The 24155-nt window shown below is 41.8% G+C and overlaps 1 protein-coding gene across 1 annotated transcript in view; it reads left to right on the forward strand.

Moving 5' to 3' along the window:
• The window catches only part of rab2a (RAB2A, member RAS oncogene family), a 48352-nt gene that overhangs the window by 16533 nt on the left and 7664 nt on the right, over positions 1 to 24155 (forward strand). The window contains exons 3-7 of the mRNA XM_074688889.1: positions 2338 to 2405; positions 6472 to 6554; positions 8595 to 8687; positions 8819 to 8930; positions 18558 to 18626. Coding sequence (XP_074544990.1) covers positions 2338 to 2405; positions 6472 to 6554; positions 8595 to 8687; positions 8819 to 8930; positions 18558 to 18626 — 425 coding nt within the window. The remainder of the gene's footprint in view (positions 1 to 2337; positions 2406 to 6471; positions 6555 to 8594; positions 8688 to 8818; positions 8931 to 18557; positions 18627 to 24155) is intronic.

A 24155-nucleotide genomic window follows, 5' to 3' on the forward strand; every position in this document is an offset into this window, starting at 1 on the left:
GATTCATATGGATATCAGGTGTTATGGTTTTAAAAACATAAGGTTTCTTCAAATTTAAATTCTTCAGTGTAGTCTTTGTTTATGAGTTGGGTTGGAAAAAAGTTACAGCTTTTCTCCAGCAAAGGGCAAAATGGTTTTTTTTTACTATCTAGTAACATGGTGCCAGATCTCCCGATAAAGGTGCTGTCAGCATCATCATCATTATCATTCAACTTTTCTACTTGGTCTGGTAAACTAAAAATCGCAAAAATTGGAAATATCAAAGCATCGCAATCTAAATCTAACCAGCAGCACAAAAATCATAAAATGTGAACCTAGCTGTGAGTACAAGCTGTAGTCATGCTTAAGCAGGGCACGGTTTGGATGGCCAGTGTGACCGTGCCCTAAGCTACACTACAAACTGAGTTTACGAGTTTGTTGTCATGTATTCAGGAAAGGGTGTTGATAACTGTTTCCGCTTGAAATCGATTAGAAACGGTTCAACCCATTGACATCATTACCCTCTATGCTTAACCATTTTCTTGTTGGTTCTTTACATTACGTCAGAGTGACTTAAAGCTATGGTCTACGATCTGAAACCAAGTTTGACACATTTGAAAAACACAGCCTGCCCCCCCATCACTCACCTCTCCCCTCCATGTTCCAAGATCCCGCCCCCAAGCTCGTATTGCCCTGCCTCACCTCCTAACAACACAGCCCCTCTGACAGAGCAAGAAGTTGGCCGGCCAAAAATGTCAGCAGCAAAGCAAGGTTCAAAAACAACTCTGAATGTTGTAGCTGAAAGTGACAAACACAACAGTCATCCCCCTTGTAACACACAGTGGTAGCTTTTTCAATTGGACCAGCGAGATCAAAACCATGAATTAGCCGGCGAAGCAGGTCTGACGTTACCACTGTTAGCCAATCAGAGCAGAGCCGACTGTGGTCGAGAATTTACCTTTGTCGGCGTGTCTTCACCAACTCTGTTTACAGTGCTAACGATGAGTGGCTAAAACCTATTGACAGAGCCTACCCGCTCCAAACAAACACGTCCATTCATTAGCCAATGTAGGCAATGTAGTTATTCAGAAGACATCTCCCACTGTAGTAAACAAAGGTATTACCTGTTCAACAGATATTCAGCTGTCTTTGCGTCAGTTTTCAGTCTTATGATTCTCCAATGTTGATTCTCCGGTGGGACCTGTATTGCTCATATTTCTTCTTTACTTCAGCCTTTGCCTCAAAACCTTTACGTTTCCTTCCCTTCGATGTGGAGGGGAACAGAAGCTTCCTGGTTTCGAAGCTAGTCCGGCTCCTTAATGCTTCAGTTGCTGTGCTGCTAGCTGCTCACCAGTATATGAGGGAATTAGTGGGGAGGAGGCGGGACCATGGGCATGACGGTGCGAAGCGAGGGAGATAGGGGATCGGATAGACTCACAGACCAATCCAAACCGCGCATGCCATGCACAGTTCGGATTGTTCTCAGGTGTGAGCTAAGAAGTGACGACATCAACCTGTCCTTCCATCCACCACTAATGGGAACTTAAGATCTATCTCCAATAAGATGGACAAGCTAGCCATGCTAATCCAGCAACAGAGGGGATACTAGACGACAGAGTAGCATCATGCTATTCACAGACATTGCTAACAGAGCTAACACCAGACACCAATGCCAAGAACTTCGCCTGCTGTGAGCAGACAGGATCCAGGAGACAGAGACTGAACAGACTGCTGAAAAAGCTCAGTCCTGGACCCTGTGGAGGTGGAGACTGGCTGAACTGGACAATGATGGACAAGCTGTCATCATCTATTTTCTTATGGACCTTTTTGCTCTTTCTATACACTTTCTTACTTTTGTTTTCTTGATTGCTGCTGTGACTTCTATTTTGTTGTACTTGTTACAATGACAACAAAGTTCTATTCTATTAATTACTCAATTCAAAGTAGAGTTAAAAAGAAGATCTGGTCTCCAAAACAGTTGAGGCACATCTCTGCAACATTGAGTGATGGTGCTCGTGGTAAATGGAGTCCTCATTCTGCAAAAATTTAATTTGAATTTATTTATTTGATAGGGACAATGCAGTTTAACATAGTTCACAACAAAGCATGGATCTGATGTGCTGCACAGAGAGTTTATAGTGAGGGCCAATCTCCAACTCTTGTCTCTAAACACTCCCATTTATGGCCAAAGGTGTCACTGCAAACAACTCCAAACAGATAGTTCTCACGGTTCCTTCAAGTGAGTTTAATACCAGGGGTTTTTAATCCAGAGATCTTTCTGAGACCTACAGAAGATTTTTTTGTTTTAGTCGATGTTGATATTAACCTGCTTGAATTTGTGTTTGTGTGTGTGAACAGGTGTGGAGTTTGGAGCAAGGATGATCACTATAGATGGCAAACAGATCAAACTTCAGATCTGGGACACGGTAATGGATTTTTATTTTGCTTTTGCTTTAGAGCTCTCCTCTTTCACTATGGCTCCCTTTAGGGAACATTTTAGGTTGCAACTGATTTGTATTTGAAGAAATAAAATTTTGCAGTGAGTCATTTGAGATAATTATTAGTAAGATTAAAGGTAGGGTCTGTCGAATTTCCTTAAAAAAAATAAACTTTTACTGTAATAATCCTGCTCAGTCATCTCCTAGGGGCCACTATACATCTGTGTCTGTGTCTGCCTGTTTGTTGATGTTTTGGTTGTATCAGGACAAGTGAGTGTGGTTACCTCAGTCAATCACTGAGCGTCCAGTGCGCAAGTGAATTCCTGTGTTTATCAGCGAGTGGAGGAAGCCGATCATAGCAGCTACGATAGTGGATGTAGCACAGAGCAAGAAAAACACGACTAAAGTGAAAAAAGGCAAACAGATAAAGCTTTTTACTAAATTAGGGTGAAGCTCGGCTCGACTTTCACTCGCTTTGGGGCAAAGAGTAGCACCAGATGAAGAGGTTTCTGCTAACCAGGTATGTGTCAAATACCCGATTAACCAAGGAGGAGAAGCCTAGTGAATCTTGTGTTTACCAGTAAGTAATGAAAATTTCTACAGATCCTACCTTTAAATTAACTTTTCCGCTTCTACAGCATCTCAGGGCTCAAATAAACAGGATAAATAAATTATATATAATGCAGAGAACAACAATAATATCCCCTCTTAAAGGTGATGCATTCAATGTCATTTTATCCTATGTAATGCCAAAACCACCCATGGTATTTTACACAAAAAAAAGAAAACAGTTGGACCAACTTAAATTATTGCTTCAATTGGTAACACCTAAATAAATTAAGCTATTTGAAATGAAGTTAATAAGTTAAATCAACACAATTGATTAAGTCAAATGAACTTAAAAATTGGATTGTTCTCAAATCAACATTTGGCATCAGTCCAACTTAAGGTTTCCAGTTGTTTCAACTCAATAATTTGCAAAACCTCAAAGTAAAATCTGACAAGGTGTTTTTATACTTTATTGCACAGTAAAAATGTGACAAGTTGAGCTTACTTAAAAAAATCTAGGAAAACAATTGCACTAAAAAGGTTAGTATGACTAATAGTCTTAAGTTAAGTTTACTTTATGTCTACTTGTAAAGTTCATTTTACAGCCTATTAAATTGACTCATTTCAAACCGTGAGTGAGGAGGGAATGCAGTGGATATCAAACCCAGCTGTACATTAAGATGTTGACCTCTTGAGAGCACAGGCTTTCTGTGCTCCACATGGCATGGACCTGCTGTCTGTGCCCCATGGCATGGACTGTGTTCCTTAAAGTGTGTTTAAAGTTTTATAAAATGAGATAAATGAGATGTGTTGATGGGCAAAAATTATGATCAGAAATGACAAACTGGGTTTTGTCTCCAGTTATATTCAAATTACCATTACTGAGAGAGAATTTAATTGGAGCCCTTACTGCTGTGGAGCACAGCCAGGTGGCCAGGACAAGCAGCCTATACCATGGGGCACAGCCAAGCAGCCTATTCCATGGAGCATAGACAGCCAGCCAGCCAGCGCAGTGGATCACAGACAGCCAGCTGGTCCATGCCATGGAGCACAGACAAACTGGCTGCACGTGGTACCTAAAAGTGCATCAGGGTCTCATACCCACAGCATTCCCTCCTCATCCATGGTTTTTCCTTTTGGGTTTTGCAGATTATTGAGTTGAAACAACTAAAAACTTTAAATTGGATTGATGCAAAAATGTTAATTTGAGAAAAATTAAAATATTTAGTTTATTTGACCTATTAAGTTGTGTTAAATGAACTTGTTAATTTCATTTCAAATAACTTAATTCATTTAGGTGTGATCAATTAAAGCAATTAATTTAAGTTGGTCCAACTTCTTCTTTTTATTAGTTGTAGCAACGTAGGATTTCAAGTTTATATAATCCACAAAAATACATCGGAAACTTTAAGTTAAAATATTGAGGTGGATTGATTAAAAAAATTACATCACTTCAACTGATCGAAGATTCCCTTTTTTTTTACAGTGTAGCTTGACCCTCTGTGCTGCCTTCTCTTGAGTTATACCACAAATAGAAGGGTCCCTCCTTTTGTAAAAGTGGCCGCTAATTACTATTATTATTATTATTTTTATTATTATTATTATTATTATTATTATTTTGTAAACAAGCCCATTCATAATCTGCTCATACTGGGCTGTTTATTGGATGCAGCTTACATATGCAGCCAGGCTGAGGCGACTGCTGCTGCTGCTGCTGCTGCTCAAATATTCAGGAACATGGAGGCTCTGCTGAATGTGCAAGCTGCACAGCTCTGCTACCTCAGCGTGAATGAAACACAGTTAGAGTTAACTGTTTCACCTCTCTGTTTTAAATAAACTGACACTGATGGGACTTACACACGAAAGGATGAAGTTGTATTTTTGAATACAAACAGATGAGCAAGTCTATGAATTTCTATAAAGGTGGGGTTTTTTCTCAGTCATTTGAAGCTGAAGAGTGTCTGTAGGATGTGAGTGTAGCCTCTCAGTTTCAGATGTGAAGTTGGTCTGGAAACAGCTTGAGCTGCCATTTAGCCGGTGTTTAGGGAGGGAGCTTCTTGAAGGGAAAATGTCTGACAGAATAGGAAAAAAAAAACACATTCCCAGTAATGCCCCGGACCCTCCATGTTTTCCTTTCAAGTTAACAAGCTGACCAGCAGGTGGAGTAAGCGTGCCGTGTGAGAACTGCTCTGCCAGCAGGAGGAAAAAGTGTTAACAGGAAAAGACCCAAAATGATGTCAGCGCTGCATTTCAAAGGGGAGACAGCTGCAGGTTTCCTTCCTGCTCTCGCCTTTATTGTTTTCACCAGTCATGCTCTGTGATGCAGCCACAGTGGTACGATCCAGCAGCATCACAGCTTGGGGAGAGACACTTGAATCATTGTGTTGTCTGCACATGAATACATGTGTGTGTGTGTGTGTGTGTGTGTGTGTGTGTGTGTGTGTGTGTGTGTGTGTGTTTGTGTGTGTGAGTGTGTGTGTTAATGCGCTGGAGCATGAAGGCCAGATGTCAAACAGGAACAGAGTCCCCTCTCGTTTACCATTATTATCATTTATTCACTAATGCCATTACTGACTGGCTGACCGCTCTCTGCCGGCTGCTCCTCAGTTTGGTGACGGGATGTGAAATCCTCAGGTCGACTTGCTGTTGAAAAGACTTCTTAAGCTGACAGACCTGACCTGTTTGGTGGATTGGGGCTGACTGGTCCTCATACCCTGTTACTGACTGCTTCAGGAACCAACATTTGGACTCCAAGGTTAAAAAAAAAAAACGAAGCGTCAGCCTGGTCCTCTGACCCGCTGAATGACTCACAGACGGGCTGTCTGTCTGTTTTTTCTGGATGAGGTCAGAGCAGTGCAGCTGCTAGAATAGTGTGCTGTTTTGTATTCTTCTGTAGCTGGGGTGAAACACAGACAACTTTGTTACTGTACATCAGGCAGAATCAGTCAATGAATAGACGCCATGTTGGAGGGGTTAGATGATGAAAGCACGGATGGAAACAGAGGCGTAGAGATTCATTGTTTAAAAAACAAAATGAGGGATGCAGGAAAACAGGTTTGGAGGTGAGTCAATGACGAGTAATACCTTAAGGGGAAGTGAATGTACTTTAATAAAAACTTTTTCCATACTCCCATTATCTTATATTAATGTTTCATTTATGGAGCATTTTTCTGCCTATATCGATATTCTGTGGTTTATCTGCTGTTACTTTCCCCAACAGTAGGAGTCTGATGAGCTTAGCTTTCTTTCTTACATTCTTTTTCGTCATTTTATTATTTTTCACAGAAACATGTTATTTATTTGGGGACCTGTCCTGGTTAGTCAAAGGAAACGCCACAAAATGCCGTACCAAGCTGGACTGAACCACTTGGTTGAAACTGGGCTATAGATGGTCAGAGGACGACTTTATAAAGTTTTAATAGAATTAGAAGGTTTGAAGATGTGAGAAAACAACTGTTTCATTTGTTCAAATCTTAATATTTTAGTATTTTTTGTGTTTCTGTAGGCTGGTCAGGAATCCTTCCGATCCATCACCCGGTCTTACTACAGAGGAGCAGCAGGAGCCCTGCTGGTGTATGATATCACAAGGTAAGGAGAGAAATTACATCATTTTTCTCTTTTACACATGGTCTTTTTTGAAGTTTTGCAGAAGGGGGCTCATCATCAGGACTATCTCCCTGCTCTTGTTTTGTGAACCCAAAAGTGCCCCCCACTTGACTTTTGTTTTCCTGGTTTGGAGGAACCAAGGCCCAAATGAAGCATCTGTTGAAATTATGCTGCTGGGAGGTGCCCTTTTGGTTTTGTTCCACTCAAATAGAATAGAATAGAAATAGAATAGAAAATACTTTATTTATCCTCGAGGGGAATTCAGGAGTCACAGCAGCATTTAAGAAAACAAAAGTAAGAAAGTGTATAGAAAGTGCAAAAAAAAGTGCAAAAAAAAAGACACCAAAAATGTTGTACTGGCCCTTTTCATGACAGTGAGAGCTGAAACATCTGTGTTATTGAGTCCTTTTAATGGAGCATTTTAAAGTACACAGTAATTTCACAGCATTTAAAGTATTCTTAATTAAGGCTACAGCCATGTCACACCAATGAGGCTGAACAATAACAGTAGCAATGCTAGCATCCAGAGGCTGAGCTTTTGCAGGACATTTTTAACAGCTCCAGTGCATGGTGAAGCATTTTAGCATGAACACACACGTTGATGGTCTGAATACAAAGTCATGGATGGAAATATTTTTCCATTCATGGACATCCAGGGCTAAGTCTGGATTTAATCCCTGAAAACACCCCTATCATTAGCCTTGGTCTGCGCGACTCCTTTATGAGGATCCTGAGCAACAGCTAGGCTCAAAGGGTGCTAGTAAATCTGTGGTGTAAATAAGAACAACCCTGGTCGCTTGTTTTTTTTTCCTAAATTGATACAAGTCTAAAGATGCTAGATTTGTTGTGTTATGGTCTTGTCTCTTGATTAGCTAGGCTGAAGTTGAGGGATGCATTTTTGACTGAGTCAAGAGTACAAGCTCCTGCGGTCATCAAAACACTATGGTATGAACGTGTGGATGATAGAGCCAGACCCATATGGGATTTTTGGGGCTGATGCCGATACTGATACTGGGGGCAAAAAAAAAAGCCGATATCTGATGTATCTGCTTATATATATAATAAATTCATTGATATACACAGGATATATACTGTATATAAACACAAATTGTTATAATACCCATATGATTTAAGACAGAGACAGAACACTATTAAATCAAAACAAGGAACTTTAATTATTAAACTGTCAACATAAGAACTGTAGTGTTAACCAATGATAAATAAGAACAAGCTGTAAACACAATAATAAATTAAGAAGTCAAACTGTTAACACCTTAAATTAATAAGTCAAACATTAAACACAGTAAGTAGAAAAAAAGTCAAACTGTAAACACACAATAAGCAACTAACACGATGTTAAAATGCTGTTCTATAGTCTTACATTAGATAATGGTGGATGGAGGGGGTGGGCACTCAGGCAGTGTGCAGCCCAACACACAGACACACAGGAACAGGAGTAACAGAATCTTCGCGGAGCAAAACATTTTTATAATCGGCTACATTGTTGATTAATGACAGGCATAATTGGCCAGATTAATAGATTAATCGGCCTGACCGATTAATGGGTCGGTTGGGCTCTAGTGGATGACTTTTTTTCCTGAAAGGTTACCACAGATGTTTTCAAGGGTGGTGCATATATTATGAGGACTACTAATATGAAGACTTATCATTTTGGACTTATTGAGCTAGGGGAAGTTTTGGGAGATTCCAGCATTGAATGTCAGAGATACTAAATGTAATTGACCAGAAGAGATCATCGGTATGTCAGCTGGTCAGTGTAGAAAGCTGCTTCCTGTTGAAAAATAACAATTTATATTATTTCAAATAATAATAAACCCCTGTGCAACACCACATGTGAGGAGTGCAGGGGATGAAAACAGAAAAAACATCTGCCAGATTATTAAATCTTCACCAGTTACAAGCTCTGATATGCTTTTCCAGGGAAGAGGTAACAGATAGCTTTTCATTTTTTCTGTTTTGTACCAAGAGACAGGTTAACAGGTTTGAGCTCTGTTTTCACAGAAGGGACACCTTCAACCACTTGACGACCTGGTTAGAGGATGCTCGCCAACATTCCAACTCCAACATGGTCATCATGCTCATTGGCAACAAGAGGCAAGATCCTTTCTGCTGCAAGATCCTCCACACAATCCTACTTACATCCTGTGTTAGCAAGCTCTGATCTACTTTTCTAACCCACTTTTGCAATGGTCATAACTTGGTGTGTGTGTTTCATGTGTCTTCAGTGACCTGGAGTCGAGGAGAGAGGTGAAGAAAGAGGAAGGTGAAGCGTTTGCCAGAGAACATGGCCTCATATTCATGGAGACCTCAGCCAAGACGGCCTCTAATGTAGAGGAGGTAATAAAAATGTGCACACACAGTATGACACATAGTATAACACACCTTAATGTAACATTCAACCCTGATGTTGTCTTGGATACACATCTCAAGGTGACAGGATATTAGGATCTAAAATATGGAATATAAAGATATGGGAACTGTGAACTGAAGTGTCTCAGCTTGGAAGAAGCTGAATGTGTGCAGAACAAAAAATACTTCAAATTAAAACTCTCTCCTGGACTGGAGAACTTGAAGCACATTATACACACATCGGACACACACTCTGTCATGAAGATCCACCGTTCTCTGGCTTTGCCCATTTCAGTTTCAGACAAGAGGTTAAGATGAAAGCACCGTGCCGACACTGTTCAGAGGCAGTCAGATATGTTTCTAGAAACATATGAGTGAATATCACTGCAACAAAGAAAAAAAAGCACTCAAGTGCAAACACATTTCTCTTTGGCATTTAACAGCCTTCAGCTGGTAATTCTGGGCAGGCCAAAGCAATAGCAAATGCCACTGGTGTTATTATAGCAGTGGATCTACATCAGTGCTCAGTTATTGAGAGCCAAGGATTTTAGCACAACTTAAAGGTAACTGAGGCGCAATACAAAATGCCTTCATGCAATACGGTCACACCAGCACTTTATGATCAAGATCCAGCAAAAGCTGCATTACCCAAGAGTCCACAGCTCATGGGTGGACATTCAAGACTACCAAAGGGTTTTATTTTTAGATTCTGTGCTCAAAGGGCATCAAAAACAGTCCATAAACCCAGAAATGTCAGCGCCTGTCTCTGCTCTTAGAGAAGTCTGGTTCTTAAAAGATACTTGTTTCGTTTAATAATGCCAGAAACTTTTGTTTATTGGATGCAACACTAGCCACGTTTACATGCAGACTTTTTTCTCATTCAGATTATAATCATTCCGATTGAAGCTCTCAGGCGAACTGTTTAAATGTTAAGTGATCTTTTCCGATCTGATGTTTACATGTGCCATATTTTTCGTGGACTTTTTAAAATAGTTCAGTATTTCTTGTTTTCCTACCGTCTAAGCTTGCGACAGTGTCTAGTTCTTTGAGAGTTTGTATTAAAAACAAACTTTCTGACGCAGACCAGTGCTGTGTGCTGTGTTTGGAAGCCGCCATGTTTCCATGTGAGTGAACGTCATACGTCACTGCTTGTTTACGTCAGGACAGAGCATCCACAGACAGAACCCAGCCTGACAACTTTCCGATTCACTGTTTACATGACAGGATTTTGCTTTTAATCGGAATGGGAAAAGGAAATTTCTACCCCTGTGCATCAGAATGAAATTCCATTCGGATTCGGCCTGTTCATTCCAAATGAGGTGTTTATATGGAGCATTTCCATTCCGTTTGGGCTTCTAACCCGATTCTATTCGGAATATTTGGCTCCATGTAAACGTGGCTACTGATGCTAAGTGTTCTTTATTTACAATTTATTTGACTTAAAAAGAAAAGTAATCTGAGTATGTGTGTCTGCTACACTTTAGAAAATGCCGAAAAGGGGTCTTTGATGAAGTGTTTCATAAAAGAAAACATTTTTGGTTGGACTTGTTTCCAGAATTCTGTCCTCTACACCCCCACCCCTCACTGGTACAGGGACATTCCTCTATTTACCTTTGGCAATTAAGTGTCTATTATGAAGATGCTCACAACAGTGGAGCCACTACAGTGCAGCTGTTAGCATTAAGCTATAATGCTAATGGTGGATGATTATGTCAGTGACTCTGTCACACCAGGTGAGTCACTTCGAGGGGGCTCACAACCTGTCCCTGAATAGATGCCAGTGACTATACGGATGTGACGGTGGATCACGTCCATACTTGGTTCTGTCGTTTCACATTACTCATTACACCTCAGAGGTTTGTTTATTTGTTCATTTTCCACTGCTTATCTGGGTCCGGGTCATGGGGGCAGCAGAGCCATCAGCAAAGACCAATGGCCCCTGTCCTTAACCACTTCCACCAGCTCCTGTGGGAGGATACCAAGGCTTTCCCAGGCCAGTCAAGAGATATAATTTCTACCCGGGGTCTCTGGCTCTCATCTGGCTCCTCTCAGTGCAGAGCAGCAGTGGCTCTACTCTGAGGCTCTCCCGGATGTCCAAGCTCTGAACCCTACCTCTAATGCTGAGTCCAGACACCCTGCGGAGAAAGCTCATTTCAGCCGCTTGTGTCCGCCATCTTGTTTTTTGGTCTCAACCCACAGCTCGTGGCCATAGGTGAGGGTCGGAACGTAGGTTGACCGGTAAATTGAGAGCCTTGCCTTCTGGCTCAGCTCTCTCTTCACCACAGCAGACCGGTATAGTGCCTGCATCACTGCCGACGGGCAAGGACTCTCTCCCGACCTCGAGTGGCCAACCCTTTTCTGACTGAAAACCATGGCTTAGGACTTAAAAGTGCTGATCTTCATCCCAGCTGCAAACCACCCCAGTGTGAGCTGGAGGTCAGTGTTCAATGACGCCAACAGGACCACATCATCTGCAAAAAGCAGAGATGTTTACCTAAGAGGTTAAGGATAAAATTTGACTCAGTTCTTGGCACTGTTTTAGTCCAGATTACAGAAAAAGATCCTTCTATAAAAGATAAAGTCATTAGATCTCTTTGAGGCGTATCAGCTGTTACAATGTTCAGTTTTGACTGTAGAGAATCAAGATGCTCTGGATGAATAAGCAGGAACACACACACTCTCACACTCTCTCTCAGGTTTTTCTTCTGCAGCACTACACATCACTGCACCGAAGCCTAACCTTGCCAGCCTCACACTCACATAGTTAGCCCGGTGCAGCTCAGTTATCATCCGAGCAGCTCCGCCCCTCGCTGAGACACACCCCTGGTGTTGTTGAGTGTAATAAATGTGTGGCGTTGTCCTGGGGGACCCCGTTCTCACTTATCCAATCACATAAATAATCCCATCCTGCTCTGCACAGCAAGCCAGCCAGGGGCACCAGAGACTGTGTGTGTGTGTGTGTGTGTGTGTGTGTGTGTGCGCGTGTGTGTGTGTGTGTGTGTGTGTGTGTGTGTGTGTGTGTGTGTGTGTGTGTGTGTGTTTACATTGATTTTTTTTCCTACCCTCCTTAGCCTGGCCTATATCATGTGAACACACATACACCCACACCACCGTCAAGTGGAGCTCTCTCTGGGGTTAAGATGATGGGGGAGGGGTGTGTGTGGGAGTGTGCATGCGTGTGTGTGTGTGTGTGTGTGGTATGATTAATTTGTCTCATCAGTGTCCTCTGAATCCCCCTGATACTGCTCCTCTCTTCCCATCCCTTCATCTTGCCTCGCCCCATCCCTCCTCATCCCTTGACGTCCATCATTTGCTCTTTACCTTTCTCCCATCTTCCTTCACCTCCCCTGCTCCTACTCCCACTCCCCATTCATTTTTTCTCCTCCCTTCCTCCCTCAGTGGGCCCCTCCCTTCCTCTCCTCCCCACTTTTCTCCATCATCTCCCTTTCTCTCCCCAGCAGTATATCAACCAGTTATAATTCATACATATTCATAACCTCCACCCTGCCTCCCCTCAGCGACATTGGCAGCCAATCAGGGCGCTGGGTTTGTTGTCAGGGTCTGTGGGTGGACACTGGGTTGATTTGATGGTCCTCAGAGAGGAGGGAGATTCCTGTAAGCATCTTCTCATTGTTTCACCCCATCTTCTCTCTTTACATCCTTTCTTTTTAAGGATCTTTTCTTCAGATTTCACATCTCTTCATGTCCTCTGTTCTAAATCTTTACACACTCTGACGTTTCTCAGAAGAGAAGGCGTGACGTATGAAGGACAATGCGGTTGTCAACCTGTAACATTAGCAAGATATCCCAGATCGCAGGCAGAGTCTGACAGAGTCCCTGTTGACAGTTTTCTGCAGCACGTCATGAAGTATTCACAGTCACAGTTAGTGCGTGGAAAAGAACATCCTGGTGAGCAGTGAGAAGGATGAAGCCGCTTCATTACTCACTCAGAGATCACACCGTTTGGATGATATAAAGGTCATTACCCATGGTCACTTTCTGTCCGTGAAACTAAAACTATTACCTGCTATTTGCACACGTCACGTCACCCAGACTGAAGAGTTTGTGCTCAGTGTCTTTTTCACATTTCTTTTCACTTTCACACCGCCCCTTTCCTCGTTCCCACTCGTGGTTATCTGCCGTCCATCACCTCCTCCATGTTTGGCTGATACACTCCTTGTTCTCCTCGTATCCTTTAGCTTGACCTGCTCTTGGTTTTTTGAGGTAAATCACAGCAGAGAGAGATGTAAAGAAGCAGGGGATACAGTGACGTGTCACAGGAAGGAAAGAGGACAGGAGTGAGCAGGATGCAATGAACTGGAGATTACTCCTGGGCTTTTAGTCTATTTCAGACTGGATGTCAGATAAAAGTTCAGGGCATATTTTCAGTTCATTAATGGCTCTGCTGAAGGAGTTTTAGTCCTCTTGGCCCAGCACTGAGATGTGTGTGAGTTCATCAGCAGCTGTGTCTAATTGTTTCCTCAGAACACTGAGATTTGTAAGATGTGAGGTGCTGTAGGCTCTTTAGTTCATCTCAGTCACACCTCAGTGTGGACCTTTCAGACACTAAGAGCTGTTGACTGGGACCTGCTTTAGTGTGTCTTCAGCATTGTCATCTAAGCCCATCAAAGCTCTGAATAAGGATGGGTACCCTTTACATTTGAAATTATACAGTATCAATACACCACCTGGCAATTGGTATCAGTACTCAACGGTACCAATTTTCAGTGCTTTTGTGCGTTTCTGTGGTAACAAATATTAATTTGTGTGATATATCAGAGTTTTTCAGTTTAACATATTTGTTTCTAAATTTATAAACTTGCAATGCTGTGTTCATGTCCAGCATGGAAAATAAACTTCTCTTCCACTCCCTCACAGTCACAACAATGTGTACCGAAACATGGAACCATTTGATTATGTGTGAATTGGTACCCGGTACTACAGACAGAATTTGGTCGGTACCTATAAATATACCAAATGGTACCCATCCCTAGTTTTGGATACAGTGTTTTCCCATGAAATCATCAACTCTGAAGTCGGCCATGTTGGAGGCGTCATCACATCAGAACTCAACTGTGTACATAGGTGTATGGAATTATTGGCACTAGGGATGCAAACTATCAAGTAATTCATTAATTGATAATTGTTTTGTCTTATTGATCGATAATAAACTAATTAATAAGCAGCAATTTTTCGGAGAAACTGAATTTTCCTCTGAATCAATCAGTTCCTTACATTGAAAATGCTGTCTTTCTTATGAAAGAGAAACTACATTTTGGCCGATGTCGATTAATCGGTGATGGGCATAATCGGCCTGATTAATCGGCTTACTTAAAACATCCCAGGGAATAATGGATGTGCCCATAAACAAAACAAAAACATCCATGCCATGGTGCTCCTCATTGCAAATTGTGAGACTTATCTGTTTTTGTTTGAAAATATGAGCATATCATCATGGTCAGCAGTGTTTCCCCTAGGTTTACAGACTTGGGGAGGCGGTGATATTGTCAGCAGCGGGGGAGGGGCAGGAGACCGAGTGTTGCATCTTCACAGAGAAGGCGCTGGCAGATGTTTCTTATGGTGGTTTTACTTTACAGAATGTGCTTGTCTGTGTGTGTAAATGTGCGCAATGTGTGTCTGCCAACGCATTTGGTGCGGAACTTCTCCATGTGCAAAAGATAGAAAGAGAAATGTGAACGTGACGATATACAAATGGCATCACATCATGTGGATATGGCTAATTAGTCCATCAAATTAAAAAAAACAAGGTATAGACCTGATTTATGAGAGAGGTAACAACTCTGAATCACTTCTGCTGTGATCTGGTGCTATATGGAAAGTAAAATTAACTCGGCTTCCAGGGGGGCGGCTGCCTCCATTGGGAGGGTGGGCTGCCCCCCTATACAATATACAAACCCTCTTCATCACTTTGCGTATCCTTGGGGACATGAGCACTGCAGTTTGGGAGTCACTGTTCTATATCGAATATATGACTATATTCACTTTTTTAGTTCTGCTCCTTCTTCTGTATTACATTACAGTTTCTCAAGTGTCCACTAGAGGTTGGCTCCAGAATTACCAGAAACCACATACACATCCATTCATAAAGGATACAGCATGAATAAGCATGTTAAAAAAAGTTTTGATTTATCAGAGCACAGCTGGCCTGACTGACAGGTGGGAACACTGTCGCTGTCAGGAAGATGAGTTGCTGCCCCCCTTAACTCCGCCTCTTTGACTCATGACTCAGGTCAACTGAAGTTAGGTTGAGCCAGTTTTAAAACTCCACTTGGGATGGATGACATCACAGAGGCTACGCCCATGTATTAAACAGTCTATGATCTGGATAGGACAGCAAAACAGCAACAAGGTACCATGACAGGAAATGGAAGTGTTTTTTTTTTTCTTGAGAAGGGGATGTAAGAATCAAGCTTTTGTAAAAATCAGCATTTTGTAGTAACTCATCAGCTAAGTTTGATGTTTCTGGTTGTTATTAATGTGAAAACTGCAACCATTCAGCTTTTATTGTAAAACAAATATTACAAAACACAACAAAGATAATCAACGTTTTGTGTTGTGTGACACTGATTTTATGGATTGTCCAACTCTATATGATCTTGCTCATCATAAAATAAAATAAACCCTGATAGAACGGTGGCTGAAGCTAAGACTCAAAGTCATCTGTCCTGGTTAGTTTCTCTCAGATTGTTAAAAACCCCTAACACAAAAATCACTTGAGCCTGAGAAATCCTGAATCCTGCAAAAAGCAGTTCCACACCTCTTACTTGATAAAGAAGAGGAGTTAAGTGTGTGTTGAAAATTGATGCTGCTCACTTACCAATGTGTGTTTGCTCCCATCCTGCAGGTTATCCATCTCAGTGCGACTGTTTCACTTGAAATTCACCACACTCCCTACACACACAGCTGGCTGCTCGCTCCAGAAAAACACACACAGCTGCATTTTATTCTGAAATTCAAACACTAGTCAGAATAATTGAATAACTTAAAATGAGCTCAGTTGATACATTTGGTTCTCTCCCAGGCTGTTCTTTTTCTGGGTTTGACACACTTTTAAGTGAAGATATTACATATATAGCAGAGGGGAACCCTCTGGGCCTTCAAGGTATTCAGTGAAGGCCTAATAAAAAATATTGAAAGAATTTTTGTACTCCTAAATTATTATTTTATTTTGTTTTTATTTATTTATTTTACTCACTGAAATCATAGCAATGAGTTTTATATTATTTTTATAACCTTGCCCTGGCAAACAGTGGGTTAGTATAACTAAATATTTTGTTGAGTTGTGGGCGGGATCATTTCCTGTCATCCTCCAGGGATTCGGGAATACTTAATGGATAAGCGCCCAACTGTAGCTGTGAGTGAGTGAGGAGAAAAGAGAAGATCTAGTTGGCAGAACGTGAAGAGAAATGGAGGAAAGTAATGGAGAAGACTGTGTGGTTGCTGGATTATTTGAAACTCTGTTTTTAAGGCTGTCTTTTCAAGAAAAGCTTGAAATTGCGCTGAAAGCACGCCAGCTCCAGCCTGGTCTAACCTCGACGCAGGGCGGAGCGCACCCCCACGCAGCTGTAATTTGGTGACAAGCGCACATGTGCGCACGCCTCAGAGGCAGGTTTCCAGAGTGTCAGGCACATTTTAATGCAATAAACAATCACAGCAATCACTATTTAATGTAACCGTCTGAACCAGCATATACATTTATATCTATATTAACTGTCCCGTCACATCTGATGTCAGATTAAAGCTGTTTGTCATAATGGAAAGTTAACCTGACGGCAGCTGGAAGTTTGAGGCACATCTTACAAGTCAAAAATAAACACCCCTTACATCTGGTACTAAGTATATATCTGGCTTCTCTCATTTCATTAAATTGAAAGAAAAAAGGAGAAAAAAGACGGAGAAAAAAGAGAGAAAATAAATGTATGTTACTCTGGATTTACCTGTTATTTCCCACATTCCTCTAATTTAGTCTTTATTTTTAACGTGATCTAAAAAGACGAGTACATTATTGTAAGGAGGATGAGGAGGAGACACCGGGAGAGTATACAGTATATCACTAAAGGTATGCACGATTTAAGCACAAATTTGTGCGTACGCACTGTTCGTGAATGAGGCCCATTGTGAGCATAGCGATTGATTTTAAGTTGATTTTTTTCTATTTTATATCTTAATTTTTTAATTGTTTGAAGTTGTGTTAGGTGTTGCAGTGTTCAGGCACAAGATAAATTTGTAATCCCGCAAAACTATCAATATACTGAACTTCCATGTCACATGATTCTGGCTATTGTTTTATTTCTTTGTTTGATTGTTTATTGCCACGTGTGGTCCCATGGCCCTACTGAAGGCCCAATGGCTGGGGCCACGGTTCGCCACTGATATATAGATATTACATATATATAAATGCACGGAATCTCCTCAAGATCTTCATGAGACTTGCAGAAATGATGAGGTCATTGCATAAGGATCTCCCAACTCGCTCATGACAAGGGCCTTAAACACGAAGGTTTTCCCATAGCTCTATCCCCATTAGGCCTCCAGGTGAGCGACCAATCAGAGTGAAGAGGGTTTGTGGAGCAGGGAGCTTGACAGCTGCAATACACCTGATACGTCTCTGGTCCCACTCTGCTCCGTCGCGTGTCCGTACCTCAACTTACACCAGCTTGCGTTCAGTCCAGCACCTTGCAGAAAACCAGACAATTGGAGTCACAGACTGAGGATTCCCACACTCCTCGCTACATTGACGAGCCTCTTCTTGTTCATGTTGGGCTGTAAAACCTCAAACCTGTTGACTCCTGGTCTGGTTGCACTTGTTATGTTGTTTTTTTTGTTGTTGCAGTCTTTGCTTTATTTTGAAAGTAAGGGTGTTTTAAGTTGGCTTCTGTGCTTAATTTCCTGTCATGCTCGATCAGCTTTATGTTAAAGTGACGTGTCACAGCTCTGGCATCTGGCTAAAATAGGATGGTTGCGTATCTGCTGCGGCCTGCTGGAGCAGGGACACTGATCCATTGGACTATTGGAAGCTTAAATATAGACTGAAACCTTTCTGATTCAGTGCTGTGATGGAGCGGAGCCTGATCATAGACACATCTGGTATATTTTGTCTGTTAAAGAGACAGCAGCTAAAAATAAAGCATACAGACAGAGGCAGAAAAAAGGTTTACACAAGTAGGGTGAACACAAGTGAGAGAAAAATAAGGATTTATTTGAGCTGTAAATCATGAAAAGCTACTACAGGGGCACTAAAGGGACAAAATAAAGACTAGAAAGCATAATACCCCCTCTTTAAGATTCTGCTCCAAACCTTTTCCTCAGTAACAAAATAATGGCAGTATTGGGCTAAGACTCTGTAACATTTTACAACTCGTGACTTAATCTGACTCTCGTATACTCATTACATTCAGCATTTTATACCCTCCATTTCATGAAGCTAGTGTCTGGAGTGTTTGAAGATTCGGTATCAAAGCGAGGCTGTGTTGTTCCTCTACATCTTGTTGTATATCTGTTTTTATAAAAACATATCTATGAGAGATAAGGCACCTGATTCACACCATGCCAACGTCTCTCTCTGCTTTTCTGACCTCCTTATCTCTGCTTTAGGCTTTCATCAACACAGCCAAGGAGATCTACGAGAAGATCCAGGAGGGAGTGTTCGACATCAACAACGAGGTAAGAGACCTCTGGTCCTTTTCTCCTCTCTTCTTCCCATCGCAGTGTGTGTGGCCGCTCTCTCCCTCAGAATGAAAAGACAAACACTTTCTTCTACTTCTTCTTCCTCTGACTCCATCCAGGCAAAGCTCCCTGCATTCCTGCTCTCCCTGACTCTATTTTCCACTCACTCTTTTCTGCCTCAGCTCTCACACCCTCTCTCTCTTTCTCTCTCTCTTTCTCTCTCTCTGCCTCTCTCTCTGCCTCTCTTTAATATCTCTCTCTCCCTCTTTCTCTCTCTTGGCATATTTCCAGCTCATAAATTCCTCACATCCCACAAGGTCTCAGTCATTCAACAAGAAAACAAACACACAGTCAGCCAGTCAATCTGCAAGCGGTCCATCCAGCCAGTCAGTCGGTTTGTTATCCAGCCACCCAGATGATTATCTTCAGCGTGGAACAGAAACTCAGAACCGGGCCTGACGACACGTTCGGACTCGTCAGCAGGTTTTTAGTGTCACTAATCCAAAACTGCAGATTTACATCAGAGAGAGACAGACGTGTGTCCACAGCAGCATTTCAGTTGCTTGAGCTCGTCCTTTAAGAGAGAAACGCCTCAACAGCACCTAGCTAGCTCATAGCCTAACATTTAGTCAGGGGCGTAGCTACAATTATGCAAACACAGGCAGTTGCCTGGGGCCCCAAGATTCCCAGAGGCCCCCAAAGCATCTCTTAAAAACTGATTTATGAAGTTCTCTTCAATTGAAAACATTTCTTTTTTCTAAATCTTACTTCACATGCTTCAAAATACATCAGAGGGCTTAATCTTTAATGATGGTTTTGGGTACTCCCCCTGTCTTCTTATTCAATGGGCTATTCCATGTTACAACACATCTGAAAATTTGATTCAGGAAGAAAGTGGTAAAAAACACTTTTTCCCATTTTTTTCTTATTTTCAACCAAGTCAGAAATAAAAACAATGTTGCTCTGAGATCTGAGATAAATATATCAGACTTTTAGGTTTTTAAGGACTTTATCTAGCCCAGGAAACAGGATCATTTTCTCAAAATCAAACTTTTTAAGTTGATGATAAACATTATTGTACAAAATCTCTTTTTTGGATACATAACTCACTGGACAGGGGGTCAAATAAAAATACATTCACTTTAAAATAATAGTACCAAAAAGTATGGTAACTGTTAATATCACCTCTTTCAGTAGATTTTTTTCCAGTTTTATGTTGTGCTTGATATTTACACATTTTTTCTTTACTAAATCATCTTTTTCAATATTTACCTATTGTAATGTTTTTATCTTCATACTTTCTTTGTTACTGTTACTCTGTAAATTCCCCACTGTGGGACAAATAAGCTGTCAATTGACCATAAAAGATTTCAAATCCAGGACAAAGTGGACTAAATTATGTATTCACTTTTTTCAAAATCAAACTAAAGTACAGAACTTGAGGAAATGCATTTAGCTGCATTAAGTTACCATGTACAAGATTAGCACTGTCTCATGCCTTGATTCTCAGAAAGAGACAGTGGACCCAGGGAAGGCCAGTCTAGCTTCTGAGGAAGATGAGTTACAAGGACATGGAGGGCCCCATTGACTGGGTTTGCCTTGGGCCCCCAAACCACTAAATAAGCCCCTGCATTTAGTAACAGCCTCTGGTTTGACGTGGTCACTGGAAATCTCAGGGTGCGATTAAATCTCTTCTTCTTTATTTTTTCCTATTACACCTGAGCCTTTAAAATGCATGCATGGACCTTTTTGGATTATTTTGACTGTGAAACGGTCAAAAAAAGTCCCGTGAACAAATGCTTTGGCCATTTTTTTCCAAAGTACTTTGAACTTTCAATATCTGGAGTTCTTTCCAGTTTACTGTATGTTATATGAGATCAAAACAGTTAAAATGAAGACAAACAAAAAGACAGAAAAGGATTCAGAGATTTGGTGAAGGGAGAAAAAAACAGTAATCAAACATCAGGGGCCAATTTTACAGCATGAACTAAAAAACTTGAACATTAATTATCATGTGTGCATTAACATTTATGAGCATTGTCTCTTATTTTGTAAAAAAAATAATCGTTGCTGACAACATCACCAGAATCTCTAGCATCCACACAGCTCTCTCTCTCTTAAAACATACACCACCTGAGGAAGCCTGCTCCTCGTCACGAGATGAAACTAAAAGTGAAGGAGAAAGATATTTGATTATGCTCACTGTACAGTACAAATAAAGCCCTGGCAAGGCAATGAAAAAGCTGTGTTTAAACAGACACGCTGAGGGACTGAAAACGCTGTAGTAAGCATGCCACGCCTGTAGTTGGCACTATAACTGTCTTGTCCAGAAGCAGCTTTTGGGAGATCTCCACTGAAGTATAGTTGGGCCGGTCATCTGGTGTATTGGTGAAAGCTAAGAGCAGAAGTGGAGCAACAGATGCATATTTTGTTGAAGACAGTCACAGATTCAGCAGATTAAGCAGCACAAGCTCAACATGGTGGATCACGATGATCCTAACAATGAAAAACTAAAACTCAGTTTCCATGTAGGTGAGAGGCCGAAACGCAACAATACATTTAGGTTTCATCCTAGTCCCAGTCAGCAGATTCCACAGATTTAGTAACACAAGCACAACATGGTGGACCCCGATGACCGTAACAACAATACTGCTGGACTGTCGTGCAAAGTGGAGCGAAAACGGTGGCAGCATTTCAGAAAAATTCCACTCTGGAGGCAATTTTTAAAAGTTTGCGTTTTAGATCAGCTTAAACACCATTCCGTTCCTTCACTCTAAAACCATTGTTGTGTAAACAGCCCTTAAAGTGATACTCCGGGATGGAACAAGTTGGGTCCTATCACAAGTTTTAGGGCAGAAATTACCCCTACAGCAGTGTTTTTGTGCAGCAGAAGCCCAGAGCGCACGCACCAAACACCCCCTCCCTGCTCCTCTGCCGGTTTCCTCTGCACTCAGACGGGGCCATATTTTACTTGACCAAAAACACAAATAAACGGACTCCCACTGAAAAAATCTGATATCGGTCTGCATACACGCTTTATTTAGAGAATTTTCAGCATGTTACTTTCACACAAAAACACCGCTAAATAAGGCTCTAGTTCTCATCGTGTCGTAAAACGGGGCTACCTCCGCTGCAGAGCCACAGCTGGCTACGAGGCGCTCACTGCTTAGTGTATCAGTCCACGCGCTCGGCGTGCCAGATATAAACAAACGCAGGTAGTCTGCCAGGACGAATTATGCAATAACAACGTAAAGATGAGTGATTATGAGAGCGAGAACGACCTGCCGCTCACTTTGCAAGCAAGTGGATACCTCTATGAACTGGAGTACACCGAAGAGGAACTTTCGGTAAAAGAAACTGAACATGCAGAAAGAGAGCAACTGGCAACTGAAAAAATGCACTAAGAAGAAGAACAAGTCCAGTCTACCTGGTGGTGTTACTGCATAATTCGTCAGGGCAGACTGCGTTTGTTTATATCTGGCATGCTGCGTGCATGGACTGATACACTAGGCGGCGAGTGCCTCGTAGCCAGCTGTGGCTCTGCAGCGGAGGTAGCGCTGTTTTACGACACGATGAGAACTAGAGCCTTATTTAGCAGTGTTTTTGTGTGAAAGTAATGTGCTTAAAATTCTCTAAATAAAGCGTGAATGCAGACCGATATCAGATTTTTTCGGTGGGAGTCCGTTTATTTGTGTTTTTGGTCAAGTAAAATATGGCCCCGTCTGAGTGCAGAGGAAACCGGCAGAGGAGCGGGGAGGGGGTGTTTGGTGCGAGTGCTCTGGGCTTCTGCTGCACAAAAACACTGCTGTAGGGGTAATTTCTGACCTAAACCTTGAGATAGGACCCAACTTGTTCCATCCCAGAGTATCACTTTAAGGCTTGGTGTATTGTTTTACAAAGCATACCACACAATGGAAGCCTCAGATCATGATCGCACAGTAAAAAAAAGACACTGTTCTAACACCGCACAATAAAGACATGAGCTATTTTACGCACTGCACAACACACACACTTACACATCTGCAGTACAAACGCAGCACGGTGCTCTGTTCTATAAAGGTTATTACATATTGTCAACGGTGAATTTCACCCATTTTTTACAAAAAAGTCACCATACAGTATAAGCATCAGGTTACAAGTATAATAACACATGCAAAGCAAAAATGAGATAGAGGCAGCCTCATTCATCAAAAAGTTTATCCCAACAAATTTGACCTTTTTTCGCATGAAGTTGCTCCTTCAGATGCTCCTTCAGTCTAATAATCATGCAGAAACCTGACTGGAGGTTTTATAACCCTGGAGGATCTTCTTTTTGACATTTTTAGGAGACTTAAGCTCCGTTCCCACTGTGCGCTCCTGTCATCTATCTGGCCAGCACTGTTGTGTGTAATCTCAGGCTTCCTTTAATGCCTGAGCAAAATTACTGTAAAAACCACATGTCAACTGAAAGAGCACAGTCTCAGCTTTCACAAACCATAAAAAATTTTCCAAATGTGCAAACTGTTGAGGAATAACGGTCCTTCAAAGAGTGATGTGTCAGTGCCGGCATTTCCAGGGTTAAAGGGTTAATGTAAAGAAAATGTTGGACTGGAAACACCTTCAGTCTGCAGCTCCAGATCTGATCCTGTGCACATGGGCCGTATGTGCTCACCAACATGTGTGAACACATCCATGAATGCAGGGCAGCCGGCGTGCTTCATATGAACAAAAAGCCCTGCCTGGTTCCTCCGTCTGCACTCACATCTGTCTCTACTGTGTCTGGCCTCAGAGTGAGCGAGGTGGCTCTCTGGTCGGCCAGCCATTTGTTTTATTATTGGTAAGAGTAAGGCAGCGTGGAGGCAGGCCTCCCAGCCAAACCACATCAGCTGACTGAGAAAGGGAAACCCCACCAGAAATGTTGGCTACCGCTTCAAGAAAACACTCACACACAATACGTACTCGTACATGGCTCAATAAATGTGATTTAAAGGCATACAGTGTTTCCCTGCGGCGCTCCTGCTTCTGAGAGCAGGAGGGGGAGTTACCACTCTGAGGCAGGGAGATATAAATATATGTCCACAGAGAAGGGAGCTGAGAGTCCACTGCAGCCACAGACCTGATAAAACACAGAGGGGAAGTGAGCAGCACAGCACTCACAGAGAGGGCGAGATAAAAGACATGTCTCTGTACCACCCTCCTGCCTCTCTCACTCTATCTTCTCCTCCTTCATCCTTTTCCTTTTTTCATGTCCTTGAGTTGCTGTTTGTGTTTCCTTTGCCTTTGTGCAACACATCAGCACCTGTTGCTCCATGATGTGGTTTCACAGGAGTCCCTGCAGGCCATGGAAACTCATCAATGACACACTCACTCCTCTTTTGTTCATCCTTTTATTTGGAGAAGGCTGTACGCTACAAATAACTGAAATCTTATCCAGTGTTTGTCCAGTGCCAATAGAACAAGAGAGAAGTTACTTGTTTTAAGACACTAATCAAATTTCAAGCAAATTTTCCAGCAAATTTTTTCCGTTCCATTGGCAGATTATTTTAC

This window comes from Halichoeres trimaculatus, unplaced genomic scaffold (assembly GCF_033239565.1).
Source record: "Halichoeres trimaculatus isolate MK-OKI-2021-1 unplaced genomic scaffold, fHalTri1.1 fHalTri1_scaffold_15, whole genome shotgun sequence".
Taxonomy (NCBI): domain Eukaryota; kingdom Metazoa; phylum Chordata; class Actinopteri; order Labriformes; family Labridae; genus Halichoeres; species Halichoeres trimaculatus.